The sequence below is a fragment of the Ruditapes philippinarum genome, unplaced genomic scaffold (genome assembly GCF_026571515.1).
Source record: "Ruditapes philippinarum isolate M1 unplaced genomic scaffold, ASM2657151v2 ctg6952_1_1_1_1, whole genome shotgun sequence".
NCBI lineage: Eukaryota > Metazoa > Mollusca > Bivalvia > Venerida > Veneridae > Ruditapes > Ruditapes philippinarum.
The window spans coordinates 87,191-105,588 of record NW_026860655.1 but is presented as its reverse complement, the minus strand read 5'-3'; the positions used below and the strand labels follow the sequence as shown (position 1 = coordinate 105,588).

General features: G+C 32.2%; 1 protein-coding gene across 1 annotated transcript; it reads left to right on the top strand.

Moving 5' to 3' along the window:
• The first annotated feature begins 2,681 nt into the window (after positions 1-2,681).
• Positions 2,682-11,511, top strand: LOC132712928 (uncharacterized). The gene is made up of 2 exons (XM_060695362.1): positions 2,682-2,839; positions 8,974-11,511. Exon 2 carries the CDS (start codon positions 8,986-8,988, stop codon positions 10,786-10,788), a length of 1,803 nt encoding a protein of 600 aa, XP_060551345.1. The 5' UTR covers positions 2,682-2,839; positions 8,974-8,985; the 3' UTR covers positions 10,789-11,511.
• Positions 11,512-18,398: the final 6,887 nt, after the last annotated feature.

Sequence of the window (18,398 nt, the reverse complement as noted above, 5' to 3'; positions counted from 1 at the left end):
AGATAATAAGAACGGCGAGTGCATTGTTGTAGAATAATGCACGCTTCGGGCCTTCTTTGTTTATATAGAAACATTTCCGATAGTGTGATTAAAGGTAGTTTGCCTAAAAAAAATCTTTAAAAAAAACGGTGACACGATAAATAGAATAATAGATTGGTGCCGTGGATAAAGAAAGTTTATCTGGCGAGGCGGAGGATTCGGCTCACCCAATAAATCCCTCCGCCTCCTCCATCCACGGCACCGCGAGGCGGAGGAATTTATTGGGTTCGCCTTCGGCTCACCCAATTAATTCCTCCGCCTCGCCAGATAAACTTTCTCAATCCACGGCACCAACCTATTATTCTCTATATCATATTAAATCTAATGTAGAATGATATCTTTATCTCATTTTGAAAAAATAACAACTAAATATTAAGGATATAATTAGATTTTAAAATGAAAGCAGATATGTTGAGTGTGTGTTTAATGTAAATATGCTTTACACAAAAAGGAAAATTAACCGTCGTTTGTGCAAAGCTTATAAAGAAGCGTATATATGTTGCAAAGTTAACAACTACAGTTTTACAATGTGATCAGGTATGTTATCTGATTTCGATTCAAGTTGAATGAAGGAAAAAGCTTTATCATTATAATGTTTAGTATTGTAATTGAGACCAAATGTGAGTAATAACTTTAATTCCCAAAGTTATACGACCCATTTTGGAGATCACCTTATTGAATAAGTACAAGTAAATGTTCTAATATTCGTCATGTAGGTATGGATTACTATTTATCTTACAAATTATCAGGAATTTGATATCAAGCGTTGTATTTAACTTTTGATATGTGAATCACCACTTTTTAGAAAAGTTTCAAGCAATAAGCGATTGTTCTTTCTTGTTATAACAGGTGGATATACACAAGCACGTTAAGGTTGACCGAATTATCTCCCTTACATGTTTGTTAAATATATTTATAAACATTTTTATACATAAGACATTATAACCTAATGCCTTTTATAAATACTTATTCCTTATTTTCAACTGTAATATTGAGCCGCTGAAATCCCTAGTAAGCAGCAGTGGTCAACATTTTTAACTGTTTCACCCCTATCGGGCATTTCTGTTCACGCCGTCCGCCAGCTCGTAGTGGTTTTTAGAAAAACAAACGTCTATTAGATTCAGTTGTAAACAGTTTACAATTAAAACAGTTTTAAAACGTAACAATTATAAACATTTCCAAAAAAATGCTTGGAATCGTCGTTCAACCTAGATCATAGGTGTTCGGCGCGTTGATTGGCCACTACCCATCACCCACTCTACAACCCTCCTACCTCTCAAAATCATGTAAACTGCAATATTTTTCATTTGAAACATGTTTTAATATTTGTGGCATGTTCGAATAACAAATAACATGAAAATAAGTTTCCTGAGTTCCGGTCAGGTTGCACATTTTTCTCACTCTGTGGCATGGGTTAACATTGCATACAGCTATAGTATGCTTTGAAATATTTTGTTTCATTAAAGCATTATTTATTCTTTACGATAGAATATTGACTGTGTGTCCAGGTTATTGCATTTTTGCAAAAGGCTTACAGTTTTATTTACATCATATATACGCATCACAGGTGTACGGTGCATAACCAAGTCAGTAACTAATATCCCCCTCACCAAGACACCTTTACAATAACAAAAAAATATTTATATGAATAAATCATTTAAATAACACATATCATTTACACATCACAAATAAATAAAAAATTTAACGTATTTGTCATCCCTTAACAAACAATATATTAAATAGCAAATCTTTATTCTCATATGCTTGAATCCGCTGTTCCTTTCATTGTTTATTTCCACTTATATTGACATATAGAGGGTGTCAAAAATTCTTATATAAAACTATTTATTGCCTAAAGGTTTAACAACCTGAACCCATTACTCACTGATATCACAGCGTAATAGCGTACAGGTTGACTGCTCGCTTCATGACTGTACAGACGCTTGTTCGTATCCAGGTTTAAAAGAAATTTAAATTTTAAAGATAGTTTTAAACTAAATGGATTTGAAGGCACATTATGCCTCAAAATAAATCTTTTTTTACTTATAAAGAAAGGACAAGCATGCATTTTATAATATTTAAATATTGGTTTTAGAGAAAGTTTGAGGCTTGTTACCTAAAGAAAGTAATGATTAATGTGAAATAATTTGTCATAAAAGTAGCAAAATGTAAACAACGTAGTATATTGACTTCCATACAAAATAATAATTTCAATTTAACTGTACTTATTGCCAAAAAGCAACTGATGAAAAAGATAGTACATGTCATTGACAAATGAGTAACTGAGTAACTTTTGGATACTGTAAAAGTAAACCAAAATTTAAGTTTTAAACAAGAGTTAAAGCCTACTGAATAATAAGCAATGGAAGAAAATAGATATATACAAATTTGCCAAAATATTGAAAATGTGGCACTTGGATATAGAAAAAAATACTATTAAAATATGTTTGATTACTGTTAAAAATATTTTGCTTAAATGTTTTTACTTTTAACTTTCAGCTGTGCAAAACATCGCATATTTGAAAATGAAACTATATCACGATTACGAGTATACGATTATACATAAGAAAAAAGAAAAGAAATTGTAATTAAAAACCTGCACAACCTATATCATAATGGTACGACCGATATCGTGTTCGAATTATATTGAAGAATTTGTTTATATTCGTTTGAAACATGTAGACGGTTTAAATTTTGATTGGATTACAATAAAACTTCCGCGTTCCGACAAAATGGCGATGAAGGGCGTTTGTGTAGGAGAAGTTATCCCGATTTAAATAAAGGAAAATACATTTTTGAGGTATTTATATCTTGTATTTATGAATTTTTCATTAGAAAGTTTTCAAAAGTAATCATGTACTTATAAATAATCTTGCATGAAACTTACACAGATAGTTAATGTATATTGATATCATTGAAAAATAAAAACGAGGTCGAGTCAACATGTTGATACTTGAAAAATTAGAATCCTTATATCTAACAAAACATAAAACTTTATTTGTGCATCTCATATCTTATTGTATTTTGAAGAAAAAAAACAGAAAATATGTATATCTAAATCTATTATATTATTTATCTGATTTTACAATATACAAAACAAAGGAAAATACTAGTAACATACAACCTTATGAATATTTTTTTCAGAAATTTTCTACAATTATGATTGAAAATATGTCTGACAATCATTCAATTTAAAAATGCCTACAAAAGTAGAATTATAATCCTATTCGAATTAATGTCAAATAAATGTTCATGATTTTGTACTTTCGGTTTCTACAACCACGATAATGAACTGTTTACTTTTATATCTATGTAATTTAGATGGACGTTTACTCAATATAATGGATTAAACTTAGTCAACAACTCCAAGTATTATATAAATATTGTTTACATGCATAGGTTAGACCAAAATACCGTATCCGTTCTGTGTAATCTTACTATTGTGTTAACGGTTCTTAGGCCTATAAGAATTGTTTGTTTCCGGTGTCCCTACCTACCCAATTTTTTGGAAACAGGCCGCATATTCATATTTCCGTCGCTTACACTTGATATAAAAAAATATTTTAAAAAATGCCTACCTACCTACCCTATTTTTTAAAACCTTGTCACTGGAATCAAATAATTTTTCGTTAGGCCTCACGGAAATTGGACACACGTTCGGCGCTTTTCTACGGTGGCACAAAGATGACAAGTGATGTATTTATTTACGGTGCATACACCGTGTCTTTCCATATATGGTAATTCCTCGTGTTTTTAGCTCGACTATTCGAAGAATATGAGAGCTATTGTAGTCGCCCCGGCGTCGGCGTCGGCGTCGGCGTCAGCGTCCGCGTCGGCGTCTGCGTTGGTTAAAGTTTTTTGTAAAGTCAAATATCTCAATTATTACTTGAGATATTCAATTGAAACTTACAATACTTATTTATAGTAACAAGGTACATCAGATTCACAAGTTGGATAACTCTGCCTACAATATTGACAGAATTATGCCCCTTTTTTACTAAGAAATTTTGGTTAAAGTTTTTTATAAAGTCAAATATCTCAATTATTGCTTGAGATATTTAATTGAAACTTACAATACTTATTAATAGCAACAAGATACTTCATATTGACAAGTTGGATAACTCTGCCTACAATATTGACAGAATTATGCCCCTTTTTAACTTAGAAATTTGGGTTAAAGTTTTTTGTAAAGTCAAATATCTCGATTATTGCTTGAGATATTCAATTGAAACTTACAATACTTATTTATAGTAACAAGGTTCATCAGATTGACAAGTTGGATAACTCTGCCTACAATATTGAAAGAATTATGCCCCTTTGGAACTTAGAAATTTTGGTTAAAGTTTTTTTGTAAAGTCAAATATCTCAATTATTGCTTGAGATATTCAATTGAAATTTAAAATACTTTTTATAGTAACAATGTACATCAGTTTGCAAAATTGCATAACTCTGCCTGCAATATTTGTAGAATTATTTGCCCCTTTGAAACTTAGAAATTTTGGTTAAAGGTTACAGGTCTTCAAAAATATTTACTTCAAACTTTACACATGCACTTAGGGTCATAATTGGAGGGTCATAATTGTATGTCACTAACCAAGTTCCATAACTCTATCTTGCATTAAGGCTGGTTCATATCCTCTTTTCTACTTAGTCTCTTGGTTAATGTTCACATGCAAGTTTTACATATCTCAATAACTATTAAAGATATTTATTTAAAATTTCACATATGCATTTAGGGTCATAATTGTAGGTCACTGACAAAGATCCATTATTCTATCTTGCATTTAGGCTGATTTTTCTTCCCTTTTTCAACTTAGAAATTCATGGTAAAGTTTTGCTTGTAAGCTGTTATCTCAATAACTACTGAAGGGTTTGTGCCTTTTTTGGGACAATTTTATGCATCCATAATAATAAAGCAGTGATTTACTTGATAAAAAATCTTAATAAGAAGCCTTTGTACCTTTTCTGTCAAATTTATGTATTCATAGGTAATTAGTATTATTTTACTCAATAAAACACCCTTTTGACATTACCTTCCGAATAGTCAAGCCAATACTGTATAATTAGACTCTCTCTAAGGCCAGTATTACATGAATTTATAAAAAAAATTAGCCCTTTTGTGAACTTAAAAAATTTAACATTATCAAGGCTCTTTTACTATCAAGCACTTAGAATAGTCGAGCGTGCTGTCCTACTGACAGCTCTTGTTAATGGTTATAGTTTTGGCGCTAATTATGCACGATTTTACGTGTAAGTTGATAAAATATAGTCATTCGAGGCATTACGTTCACGCCGTCCATTTGTGAAATTTCTTTAAATATAATTTTCATATATTACAAAATATCATGGATAAATTTATGTATTTAACATTGCCTTAAACAGATTTTTGTGCCCCCACGTTAGTGGCGGGCATTTAGATTTACCCTTGTCCGTCCGTCCGTCCGTCCGTCCTTCCGTCAGTCCTTCCATCCGGCGTCCGTTCACTTTTGTGTCGCACGTAACTCAAAAAGTATTTGACCTAGAGTCATGAAACTTTACAGGAATGTTGATCAGCATGTGTAGTTGTGCACTTGGGTATTTTCGTCTGGATATTTTTAGTATTTTCAGAGTTATTGCCCTTGAGTTAGTAAAATTTTGCAATTTTCAACTTGTGTCGCACGTAACTCAAAAAGTATTTGACCTAGAGTCATGAAACTTTACAGGAATGTTGATCAGCATGTGTAGTTGTGCACCTGGGTATTTTCGTCTGGATATTTATAGTATTTTTAGAGTTATTGCCCTTGAGTTAGTAAAATTTTGCAATTTTCAACATGTGTCGCACGTAACTCAAAAAGTATTTGACCTAGAGTCATGAAACTTTACAAGTATGTTGATCAGCATGTGTAGTTGTGCACCTGGATATTTTCGTCTGGATATTTTTAGTATTTTCAGAGTTATTGCCCTTGAGTTAGTAAAATTTTGCAATTTTCAACATGTGTCACACGTAACTCAAAAAGTATTTGACCTAGAGTCATGTAACTTTACAGGAATATTGATCAGCATGTGCAGTTGTGTACCAGGTATTTTCGTCTGGATTTATTTAGTATTTTTAGAGTTATTGCCCTTCACTTAGAAAATTTTTGCAATTTTCAACTTAAGTCGCAAGTTTCTCAAAAAGGATTTGACATAGTCATTAAACCTTATGGGCAGGTTGCTCAGCATATTTTAGATTTGCACCTGGGGTTTCGCTTGTGGATTTATCCAGCATTTGTAGAGTTATTTCCCTTGACTTAGTAAAAAGATTGACAGAACAGTGGCGCGGTGGGGGCACCCATGTCCTATGGACACATTTCTAGTTGATATCTTGTTTTATCTATTTCAGATTCTCCGTCTTCATTTTTAACATTGATGTAAAAATTAAAAAAAAAAATGAAAGAAAGGGAAGATATCAATGCCATGTTTTGATTTAATCTGAAAGTAATGCATTTCATAAAATTAATGGTTTTTTTATTAGACTCAAAATTGGGGATATGTCAGATAGGCGATTGAAGAAGCCGCTGATCTAGAGCTTTGGAGCTTCCTACCTCCCCCTCCCAAGACGGAGTAGGGTTGGGTAGCCCGCTCGCAGCATTTCTGACTTTGGCTTTTTCCAATTATTTTATATTTGATTAATTCTACCTGCGATTGATTAATTGATTGATTGACACGAGATAGCTATGTCGTGGCCGCGAGATAAATAACCAATCAGATTACACCATTTATATGAATTTCCCTAATTAACTAGACATGTGCTATAGTACAAGGATGTCCCTTCTTCACCAGCCTGTAAAAGTGCCATTTATACAATTTATTGACTGGTCAATAATTTTACATTTAGCGTCACTATGACCCTGATCATTTACCCAATGACCTAGAAATTATTAGATCAGGGGCAATGATCTTCCTGGGTTATACAAACCATGGCTTATCCCTTTTGAATTATTCATCAGACAAGGATTTACCTTATAGGCTATCTACTGTCCATAGGCAATGTCCCTTCCAAATAAAATAAATCAGGACTTATTCCTTCTCAGGTTATCGTATAAACAAGGTTAACAGTACGTACAAACTGACCAATTCGATCACAAAATTGTCCCAACAAAGAGCTATAGTCAAAATTAATGTCTAATGGGACTTGGAAGGTGACTTTCTAATATGATCATAAAGACAAGTTGCATGTAAAAGTAAGTTATTAAGTTTGAAAAATTCATAATATATATATAGTGTATTCTGATTGGTTAATTATCTCGTGGCCACGACTTATCTATCTCGTTCCCACGACTTATTATCTCGTGGCCACGACTTAGCTATCTCGTGGCCACGACATAGTTACTCGTGGCCACGACATAGTAACTCCTAGCCACGACATATATCTCGTGGCGTCGAGATAAATAAAAACACACACATGTCACCTTTGTGCCACCGTACTTTTCTGTTCAATAGTCGTGTTAAAAGTTTGTTTAATTTTGGAATTTGAATGTTTCTCAAATAAATTATGACAAACATGGTCTTTTAGGTTGAGATTTACATTTTCTTCGTTAGCATTACATGATAATGTAATAGTGTAAAAATAACTTCACTCTACTTTATGAATGTAAATGTCTGGCGAGGTTTACAAATAAATACATACGTATGTAAAACATATATCGCTCATTTTACTTATTCTAATAATATAAACTTTGTAATATATAAATAGAGGATACTCAAGATGTTTTTATGCCCCCGCCATGTAATGGCCGGGGCATATAGTGTTACCCTGTTCCGTCATTCCGTCCTTCCGTCCTTCCGTCCTTCCGTCATTCTGTCATTCCGTCATCATCAGTTTCCGTTCATTATCTTAAGAACGGTTGCACACATTCAATTTCGCGAAATGAACTTTTCGTCTACGAAATGGACATTTGTTTCTTAAATTTTGGTTTAAGTGTACTATTTAATATCATTTTTAATAACGAACAAGTGATATATTAAAGTACTATTTAAACAATTTTTGGTATTTTTTTCATTATTTATGCTTGTACATTTGAATATATTCGTATAATAATGCCACAAATTTCAGTGTTTTATATATGGTCTTTCAAATAGAAAAGATACCCTTTCATGTCAGTTACACCATAATGTGTAAAGCAAATGTCCATTCCGTAAGCGAAAACTCCATTTCGTGGCCGAAAACTTCATTTTGTAGAGGTCAGATTATTTTCAGAAATATGACTATTATTTAAAATAGGAAAATAGTAATATTAAATGGTACAATCTGTAGTTTATGTCATATGTTAAACATAAATTAATAAAAATAATATTACTCATCAGGGTTAAACAAACAAATGTCCATTTCGTAGGCGGTAAGTTCATTTCGCGAAATCGAGTCCATTTCGCATTCTATTACAACCCGTGAAAATACGACAATAAAAAAAATGAAAATACGCATTTTATTTCATATATATTTCTCAATACTTCATTTATAAGTATGTAATAAAATAGTGTGAAGAATGTGTTTTTTGTTTCGCGTTGATCATTTTTGCTAAGGAATATTACAATGAAATACAAATTTAATAAACGTTTTGATTATGATTACGGACACAATGTATTGTCACTTTTTTTCCCTTTTTTCGGCTAATTACCTTAAATCTTCGCGTTTATTGTTATTTCTAATGTTTGAAATTAAGAAATACGAATCAATTGTAAATCCATGTATGTGTTATTAGGTTTATATTTATTGATTGGATTAAAAATGGTATGGAATTGACATACTACTTGACAACTCAGGGCAATAAATAAAGACCTATTAATCTTAAAATAAGAAATAAGATCATTGTATTTTGTATAATTTGTTTCTTTGTTGTTAAAAGTTGACGCTTGCATCCATTATGGTGCTTACATTCATATTATTTTGAACTGTCATTAATAAATAAATTTCAGAACGAAACAACAATGGAAGTTCCTGGTAAACAAAAACCAAAAAAGACATTTTCTGTTTCACGGGGCTCTGCTGAGGACTTTCTTTTGTTCTGTATCCCGTGTGATAGAGATGGTGTCCGGGTACCAGCAAAAGGTTATTGTTCAACCTGCAAAGAACATCTTTGTGACACTTGTTACAAGCATCACAAGAAACAAACTCCATCACGTCATCATATTCTACTAGATCAAGACTCTATGCCAACTACACCAAGCGTTCCAATCGTAAAAGACGAATTTGATAGTTGTGATGATCATGAAGACGAAAAACTGAAATTCTACTGCAAAGATCATGACATCGTTGTTTGCAGTGTTTGTGTAACGCTGAATTATAGGTTATGTAATGTGGAATACATACCGAAACTCTCGAAGCATATTCTAGACAGTGAAGAACTTAATGAAATAATGGCAGAAATGAAAGCACTGGAGGATAATTATAAATCACAGATAAAGAGAGTAAAAGATGAGATGAAAGCTATTTCTAAAAACCACGATGACGTAGTAAAGGCGATTCGTCAATTCAGAAAAGAAATAAATACACGTCTAGAAGAAATGGAGAAACATGTTGTTAAAGAAGCTGACAACATACTTCTTAAACAACAAACGAATCTAAATGATTTATCAACAGGTGTACAAGAAATCACAGATAAACTGACTGAAAAACGAAAACGCATTGATAACCTGGTACAAAGAAATTGCCTTGATAAGCTGTTTGTTGAAATGAAAGAAACAAAGAAACAAGTTGAAGAAATGAGGATGAAGCAAAAACAAGGTAGTCGAGTAGATGTTTTCCAGACTGTATCATTTGTCAAAAACAGTGATATTGTCGATATGTTAGATAGACACAAGCAACTGGGAGAACTTATTACAAGGAAAACATCCATGGGTGGATATGTTTCAGTGATGAAACCTACGTCAACACCGTCTGAGGATAAGATGCTAAATCTTGAGGTTGTTGAAGATATAGATTTGAATTCTGCATCATCGGGAAATACAAAATGTAACATAACCGGGATAGAAGTCATCAAGCCCGACAAGATAGTTGTTTGTGATCACAGCGATAATAAAAGTGTAAAATGTTATGATACAGTTCAGAAGAAATTTTTATCAGAGATAAAATTAACTAAGTCACCGTTTGATGTTGCATCTATAACGAATGATAAGTTCGTCGTTACTGTTCCTGATGACAGAAGTATTCATTTCATGTCGCTTAGAAATCAACACATAGTTTCTAATCGTAAGGTAAATATCAACGAGAAATGTTATGGTATTGCTAACAGCCAAGACAAGCTTGTTGTGTCATGTAATTATAATCCAGCTAAACTTTTAGTTCTTGACCAACAAGGTAAAATATTGCAAAATTTTAGTGAAGATAATAGTCCGCTCCGTTTAGCCCTGTATGTCACCGTGAATACAGCCGGAACGTCTATATATGTTAGTGACCGTGGTTTTACTGTGATGGCTGTCAAACAACTAGACTGGCAGGGAAACATTATAAGTACCTATCAACCAGCACAGGGAGGATCAGCTTTAGGTATTTGTGAATTAGATAATGGCACATTTCTTGTGTGTATGAATCAAGATAGTGAAGACAATTTGCGGAGAATATCAGACAGCTGTAAGCCGTGTAAGATAACGATAAACCAGAAACTTGATAGTTGGTATCCGGCAGCTGTGGCATACTGTAAAAAATCGAGAAGACTTTATGTGTCTTATTCTGAAACAGGGCCTTATGATTCAAAACATCGAATAAAAATCTTTAAGGTTGACTGGTGTTAAGTTACATCATGATGAACATTATACATTTAGTTTGAACTTATACATGTTTCGATGTAACAGTTGAAAAGACATTATAGAGTTATTGTTCAAAATGATGTTTATATGATAATGTCTTTTGAAATCAAAATGGTTGGCTCGAAAATATTCTGTCAATATTTTTTGTTAATTATGTACATTTATTTTAAGAATGATTTCAATACATACTAAGTCTTTAATAAAATGTTAAAGACAGTCTGTAAATAATTTATTTCAGTCGAATAGAAATTTTACTTATGATGAAATCCTGACCCAATTCTCTTTAGTGATTGATTTAAATTCCAGAAGAGTTATATTTAATTTATATATTGAATTATCACACACCCGTGTCGATTTTGCGACTCCGTAAATATGGTATTGCACGGCCGTGCATATATTTTGACGTGACGTCATTAGCGTTATACAAACATAGTGTAAAGAAGCGCTAAATGTTAGCGTTATACTATAGGCGCGTCAATGAAATATGACTCTTATTTTACCTTAAACGGTTTTTATTTTTGGTATGTGATAAATAGAATATTAAATTCGTATAAGTTCATTACTGAATTTATTGCACTCGTTGAATAAAATAATATTATGCTCGCCAGAGGCTCGCATAATATAATTTTATTCAACTCGTGCAATAAATTCTGTATTAACTTTACACTCATTCAATATCCTCTATATAATAAAATGTTTCCCATTTCATTTTCTTTTCTTCGTTTTTACTTTACTGTATATATTCCCTTATGTTGACATACGTTAACTTAAACGTAATTTATTAAAAAAAAATAGTTTTCGTCAGTAAGAAAAAGTCTTCTTAATATCCAAGGGTATATACTGTAGTGACTGAACAGATTGAAGACAATATAAGTTCATGTTTTGCCATAACTCCTTTCAATTATATAATTTTCTTCACATGAACGATAAATAACTTCACTTTCAATTTACAAAAAGAGTGGAACAATCATTTGTTATTTTAAGCAGATTTATATTTTATACTTACCATTTTCTACATCAACTGTTGATCATCATTGTAAAAGTCAATCTTTATATATATATAGACAAGTCAGTTCAACTTGCCAATGAAAAAAAGAGAATAAAATCAGTTTAAATTGCAACAGTTTACATCCAAGAAAGGATATTACGTAATATAATAAAGAGTTACAATTCCATGAAGCATTATTTTCCACTATTTACTAATTTCACACATTATTATCATCTCAAGCTATCAATGCTTAAACATCACTGAAAAATGATATGACTTATTGGATAATGAACATTGTTATTTAAAAGTTGAAAGAAGTCAGATGTGTTAGACCTAAAGGGAATTAGATTATAGTGTCGTTTGCTATGTCCTAAATTGCTGCCTATCCATAATGCGTCCTATTAGGCAACCGTCCGGTTAGCTCAATAGGTAGAGTATTGGGCTGTGAATCGGCGGACCCTGTATCGATGCCCGGACAATGCATGTAACTTTCGTTGTGATAGATTATGAAATCTTTTCTACCGTCTGTGGCGCCGTTATATGTCGCAACGCCGCTAAATGTCGCACTTGCCGCTTAATGTCGCACCATTGCCGCTAAATGTCGCAACCACCGACATTTACCGTTGGTTACGACATTTAGCGGCAATGGTACGACATTTAGCGGCAATGGTGCGACATTTAACGGTAAGTGCGACATTTAGCGGTGTTGCGACACATAACGGCGCCACACCGTCATTCGCACTATACCTTTGCTTTGGCTTTTTCCGTTATTTACAAAAGTAAAGACAATTTGTATTTGTTAACTGCTTGACAGCCTGCCCATGAACGATGCCGTAGTTTATCTGTGCTCTGGTGATTTCAAACTTGCTAACTGCCGTGATGCAGAGGGTAAACTACCATACCAGCAACGTGTAACGTACAAACAATTTTGCGGTGAGAGAAGGAAACTTTTAAGCTATTTTTATTTCAATTATATTATCATTTAAAAAGTTTCGGTTATATAAATAAAGTCAATAGGTCCATAATCGAAGGTCTGTAATTCCATGAATAATTGTGTTGATAGTTTCAAGTATAAGACATGACAACAGACCACGAAATAATTATATATGTATGTTGTTGATGAGTGGGGGATCTGACAAATCTATCAATATCTATATTTATAACAATAATAAATTAATAAATATTGTAATTCATCATATAATAATGTTCATTCTAAATCATATAGAGCTCTGTCAACATTCAAGAATTTTTTTTATAAGAATATCAAAAAATAAATTTTTATCTTTTCTAGCGTTATTGGAGATACTGATGGAAATTGTGCCCATTGTAGACCATACCCCTGTTCATCATATCAGCTCGCACGTACACAACTTTTGTATAAAGAAATAAAAAATTAATCAATGGTAAAACAAATTTATCATTTCATTAATATGTGCAACTGTTACATATGTGATAAAGCTTCAATTTTAAAGAGAAAAAAAAAACAAAGTGAAAACAAAAGGACAAAATATGAAAAGAAAACCGATCAATTTAGTTAGTGTCCTTATTTTCTTTTTATTTTATTTTACTTTAATATGTTCGTGACGTTAACCTGACAGCCGTAACAGCCGGAACACTTTTGCCTAGTCCGATTGTTCTGGTTGTAGCTAGTCCGATTGTTCTAGCCCGAGATAATACAGAAATTACTGTTCAAAAAGACCATTGGTTTATTTTATTATTTAATTTGATATAAGTTTAACACTCCATCTCCGATCAGGTTTAACTTTATTATCTCTGCTTACCCGGATCACCCGGAACAGCTCGAACAATTGGACAAGACAGAAAACTGATGAGTCACCAAACGGTGCGTTGTCGCGATGTCACCCTGTCGTTGATATTTTATATTTTATAGCGTTTGAATTTATATTTCATTATTTTGCATACTTTTGATAATTTTTTGATAAACTATAACGAATGTAGGTACGAAAAGTTAAAAATAAAACAGAAAGAGAAAAATGACGTTAGATTTTAATGTAATGGTCGATAATTACATTTGAATTTGGACACTACGTCATGTGATTTTAATCACTGTGAGGAGTTTGCGACAGGACGACAAGACGAAAGTCCGACAACGCGCCGTTTGGCGCTTTGTCATGTGTTGCTAGCGCCTACACGACGCACAAAAGCGTTCCAAATCAGCCACCATGTATCAGATATATTATCTGATTTCAATATTAGTTGTATGAAGGCAAAAACTTTATCATTATAATGTTTAACATTTTAACAAAACAGAACACAAGACAATACCTTTTTAACTCTAGTTAAATGTAGCAACACGATGATATTCAATGTATAGTAAATCAAGTGACATGGCAACTGGGCATCTGAAGAAGTACTATCACTATTTATATTATTTAGACATCTTATTATTAAAAGGAGTGCTTGATTTATATATATGTTGGTAATTGTTCATCAACATTTGTCAATATTGAAACGCATTATAGAGGTGTGGGCGGATCTATGATGTTTAAACATATAATGGAGATTATATGTGAGAATAATCTTTAGTTCCCAAAGATATGCGATCCCTTTTTGGAGACCACATTCTTTGAATTTGTACAAGAAATGTTCTAATATGTCTCATGGAGGAATGGATTACAATTTATCTTTAAAATTATCAGAAATTTGACATCTAGCGTTGTATGTTGATAAGTAAAACACAACTTTAAGAAAACGGTCAACCAATTAGAGATTGTTCTCTATTTAAAGTCAAACATTAGTTATACACAATACGTTAATGAACCTACGATAAGGTTGACCGTATTATCTCCCTTACATATTTATTATATACCATAACTATATGCATAATAATTTCCACTGTTATTTTATAAAACAAGGATCGGACTAATCAGTACTTATATTATAAAATCTTACATAGCACCATATTACTACGTACATCACATACCGTAAAAAGCTTTACAGATAATGCGACAATTTACCTTTATCCCTAACAGTCATTTAGTCAATTTTCTATATCAAGTTATTATCATCACATAGTGTTTGCATTCTATCATTCAAAATAAACATATTCAGTATGAATATCTAGACTTAAAGAAAAGTATTTAACAAACAGATGAACATAGTTATCTTTAATGTTGGGCAAGTGAAACAGGGACATCATTCAAATTATGAAACGTACTTATTATGTTATAAAATTAAAGTGCCATGCTATGTTTTCTATAATCTGATTTCAATAAACAAAAAATTGACTAGTATCTTAAATAGAATAGGACACATTTTGTAATTTAAACTCCGCGACTTATATTTTGTATACATGTATATTAATTTGTACAATTTATGTGACGGTTTACAGTAGAAGTGTTGAATAAAGTGTTAAAATCAGTTAAATATAGAAACAACCTTATTTGATACTGTTTGATATTTATAATTAAAGTTTATGGCACAGTTCGGTGTAATGAAATCATCGCTTGACCACGTGTTGTAACGCATTATCTCATAATTAAACATTAAAACTGTTGCTTGGTTAAGGAATAACTTCTGTCAGTTTCATAAAAATCTTATTTTCGGTGATTTTAGCATTTCTGTATGTTTAATTCAAACCTTGGACACTTTTTGTATCGATACTTACATTATCTGATTCACTAGTTAATGATTGACTGCCTGGTTTAATATATATGAGCCGCGTCACGACAAAACCAACGTAATGCGTTTGCGACCAGCATTGATCCAGACCAACCTGCGCGTCCGCGCAGTCTGATCAGAATCCATGCTCTTCGCTATCAGTTTCTCTATTTGTAATAGAGTTTGTAAGCGAACAGCATGGATCCTGATCAGACTGCGCAGACGCACAGGCTTGTCTGGATCCATGCTGGTCGCAAACGCATTATGTTGGTTTTGTCGTGACGCGGCTTATATCCATACGAAAGACCTTGCCAAGGTCTTTTTCTTATACCTTCTTGTACTCTAAGTAATTTTGTCAATATTTTATTTGTCTGACTTTCATTTCAAGAGCTACATGTTTATATATAATTATATAGTATTGTTTATACTACACACAGTGAACAGCTTTTTTATTCTACAGCAGTGATATGTTGCAATGAATTGATATCAGTACGTCTTAAGGATTGCATTTATGAATTAACGTAGGATACACGTATCGCAGGCGAATGGTGCGTTTCAAGGTCAGTTACTAGTATCCCTCTCCCCAAGACCCCTCTACAACAACAAAAATTGTTCATATGAATAAATCATTTAATAACATATATCATTTACACATCACAAATCAATATTATAAAAAAAATAACGTATCTGTCATCCGTAAAATAAACAACATATTACAACAGCGTGATCAACGGATAGACAAGAGCAAATCTTTATTCAAATACATTTACCTTTCTAACAGTATATTAACGGAGGTATTTTACTCGAATCCGCTGTTTCTTTCATTGTACAGTTTCACCAAGATTGACATATACAGAGTTTCGATAATTCTTATATAAAACCTAAACCTTTTACAAATTGAACCATTACCTATTACTACCTGATACCCATTCACTACATCATAGCGTACAGGTTGACTGCTCGTTTCATGACTGCACATACGCTTGTTCGAATCCTAGAATGGCACTTTGTTTTAAAGAAACTTAAATCTAAAAGACACATTGGATTTAAGTTCCTCGTGAATTTACACACAAACCAAATTATTTGAAACATTAAAGACACATTATGCCTCAGAATAAATAATGTTTTACTTATAGAGAAAGGACAAACATGAATTTTATAGTATTAAAATATTTGTTTTAGAGAATGTTAGATGCTTGTTACCTAAAGAAAGTAGCAATAAATGTGAAATAATTTGTCATATAAGTAGCAAAATGTAAACAACGTTGTATATTGACTTCCATACAAAATATTAATTTCAATTTAACTGTATATACTTATTGCCAAAAAGCAACTGATGAAAAAGATGGTACAATCCATTGACAAATGAGTAAATTGTTGGATACTGTAAAAGTATACCAACATTTAAAAACAAACTAAAGCATTTCTAAGGCATAAAGGGCCTTTAAGTTTTAAACATGTTCGCATTCAGCAGAGTTAAAGCCTACTGAATAATAAGCAATGGAAGAAAATAGATATAAACAAATTTGCCAAAATTATTGAAAATGAGGCACTTGGATATAGAATAAAAATACTATTAACCTTTTACCCCATGAGCATATTGCGAAAATGGCCGTTTTCATTAAAAAGCCTCCTGTAACAAGTTCAAACTGCTATGAAACTATGAAAAATGCTTCAATACTAATGAAACTTGGCACAAATGTTGACAACACCATAGCCTTTGTAACAGCATGCTCAATTGTAAATTTCCTGTTACCATGGCAACGGGGGACGTCTCAAAATTGCCAAAAATCACTATTTTGCATTGTTTTTTTTTTCATCAAAACTGATTTCAAAGTGCTGCAACTTCTCAATAAATTGAGATAGAGTAAAAGGCTTTTCAGCCTCGGTTACTAGTTACCCTAAGATTGACCTGAGGCCATTTTTAGCCTGTCACATGTACAAAATTTTCTTGGCGATGAGGGGGACTCCGCCCCCCTTGACACCCCCCAAACAGAAGGGGGCACACCCCCCTTCTGGCAACCCCTTGATGTAATATTTGGATGGGGGACGGCGCCGAAAATGTGGTCACTTTTTTAACAACATTTCTCAAACGAAAAACAGTGTTTGGGGCCTAAATAGGGCATTTCTTCACTGTTTGAGGCCTCAAAAGTGGGGACGGGAGGTAAAAAGCCGTCGAAACACGCTTATATAAGGGAAAAGGTTAAAATATGTGATTACTGTTAAAAAAATTTTGCTTAACATTTTTACTTTAACTTTCAGCTGTGCAACACATCGCATATTGGAAAATGAAACAATATCACGATTATGAGTATACGATTATACGTAAGAAAAAAGAGAAGAAAATTGTAATTAAAATAACCTGCACAACCTATATCATAATGGTACGACCGATATCGTGTTCGAATTATATTGTAAAATTTGTTTATTCATTCGTTTGAAACATGTAGACGGTTTAAATTTTGATTGGATTACAATAAAACACAAAATGGCGATGAAGGGCATTTGTGTAGGAGAACTTATCCCGATTTAAATAAAAGAAAATACATTTTTGAGGTATTTAATTCTTTTATTTATGATGTTTTCATTAGAAAATTTTCAAAAGTAATAATGTACTTAAAAATAATCTTTCATAAAACTTACACAGATAGCTAATGTATATTGATATCATTGGAAGATAAAAACGAGGTCGAGTCAACATGTTGATACTTGAAAAATTAGAATCTTTATATCTAACAAAACATAAAACTTTATTTGTACATCTCACATCTTATTGTTTTTTTTGAAGAAAACAGAAAATATGCATATCTAAATCTAATATATTATTTTTATGATTTTACAATATACAAAACATGCAATTTTATCAATATTTTTTGCAGCAATTTTTTACAATTATGACAGAAAATATGTCTGACAATCATTCAATTTAAAAATGACTACAAAAATAGAAATATAATCCTATACGAATTAATGTCAAAAAAATGTT

What these genes read in the sequence shown, in the direction of transcription:
- LOC132712928 (XM_060695362.1), top strand. Translation starts at nt 8,986, where the DNA reads ATGGAAGTTCCTGGTAAACAAAAACCAAAAAAGACATTTTCTGTTTCA.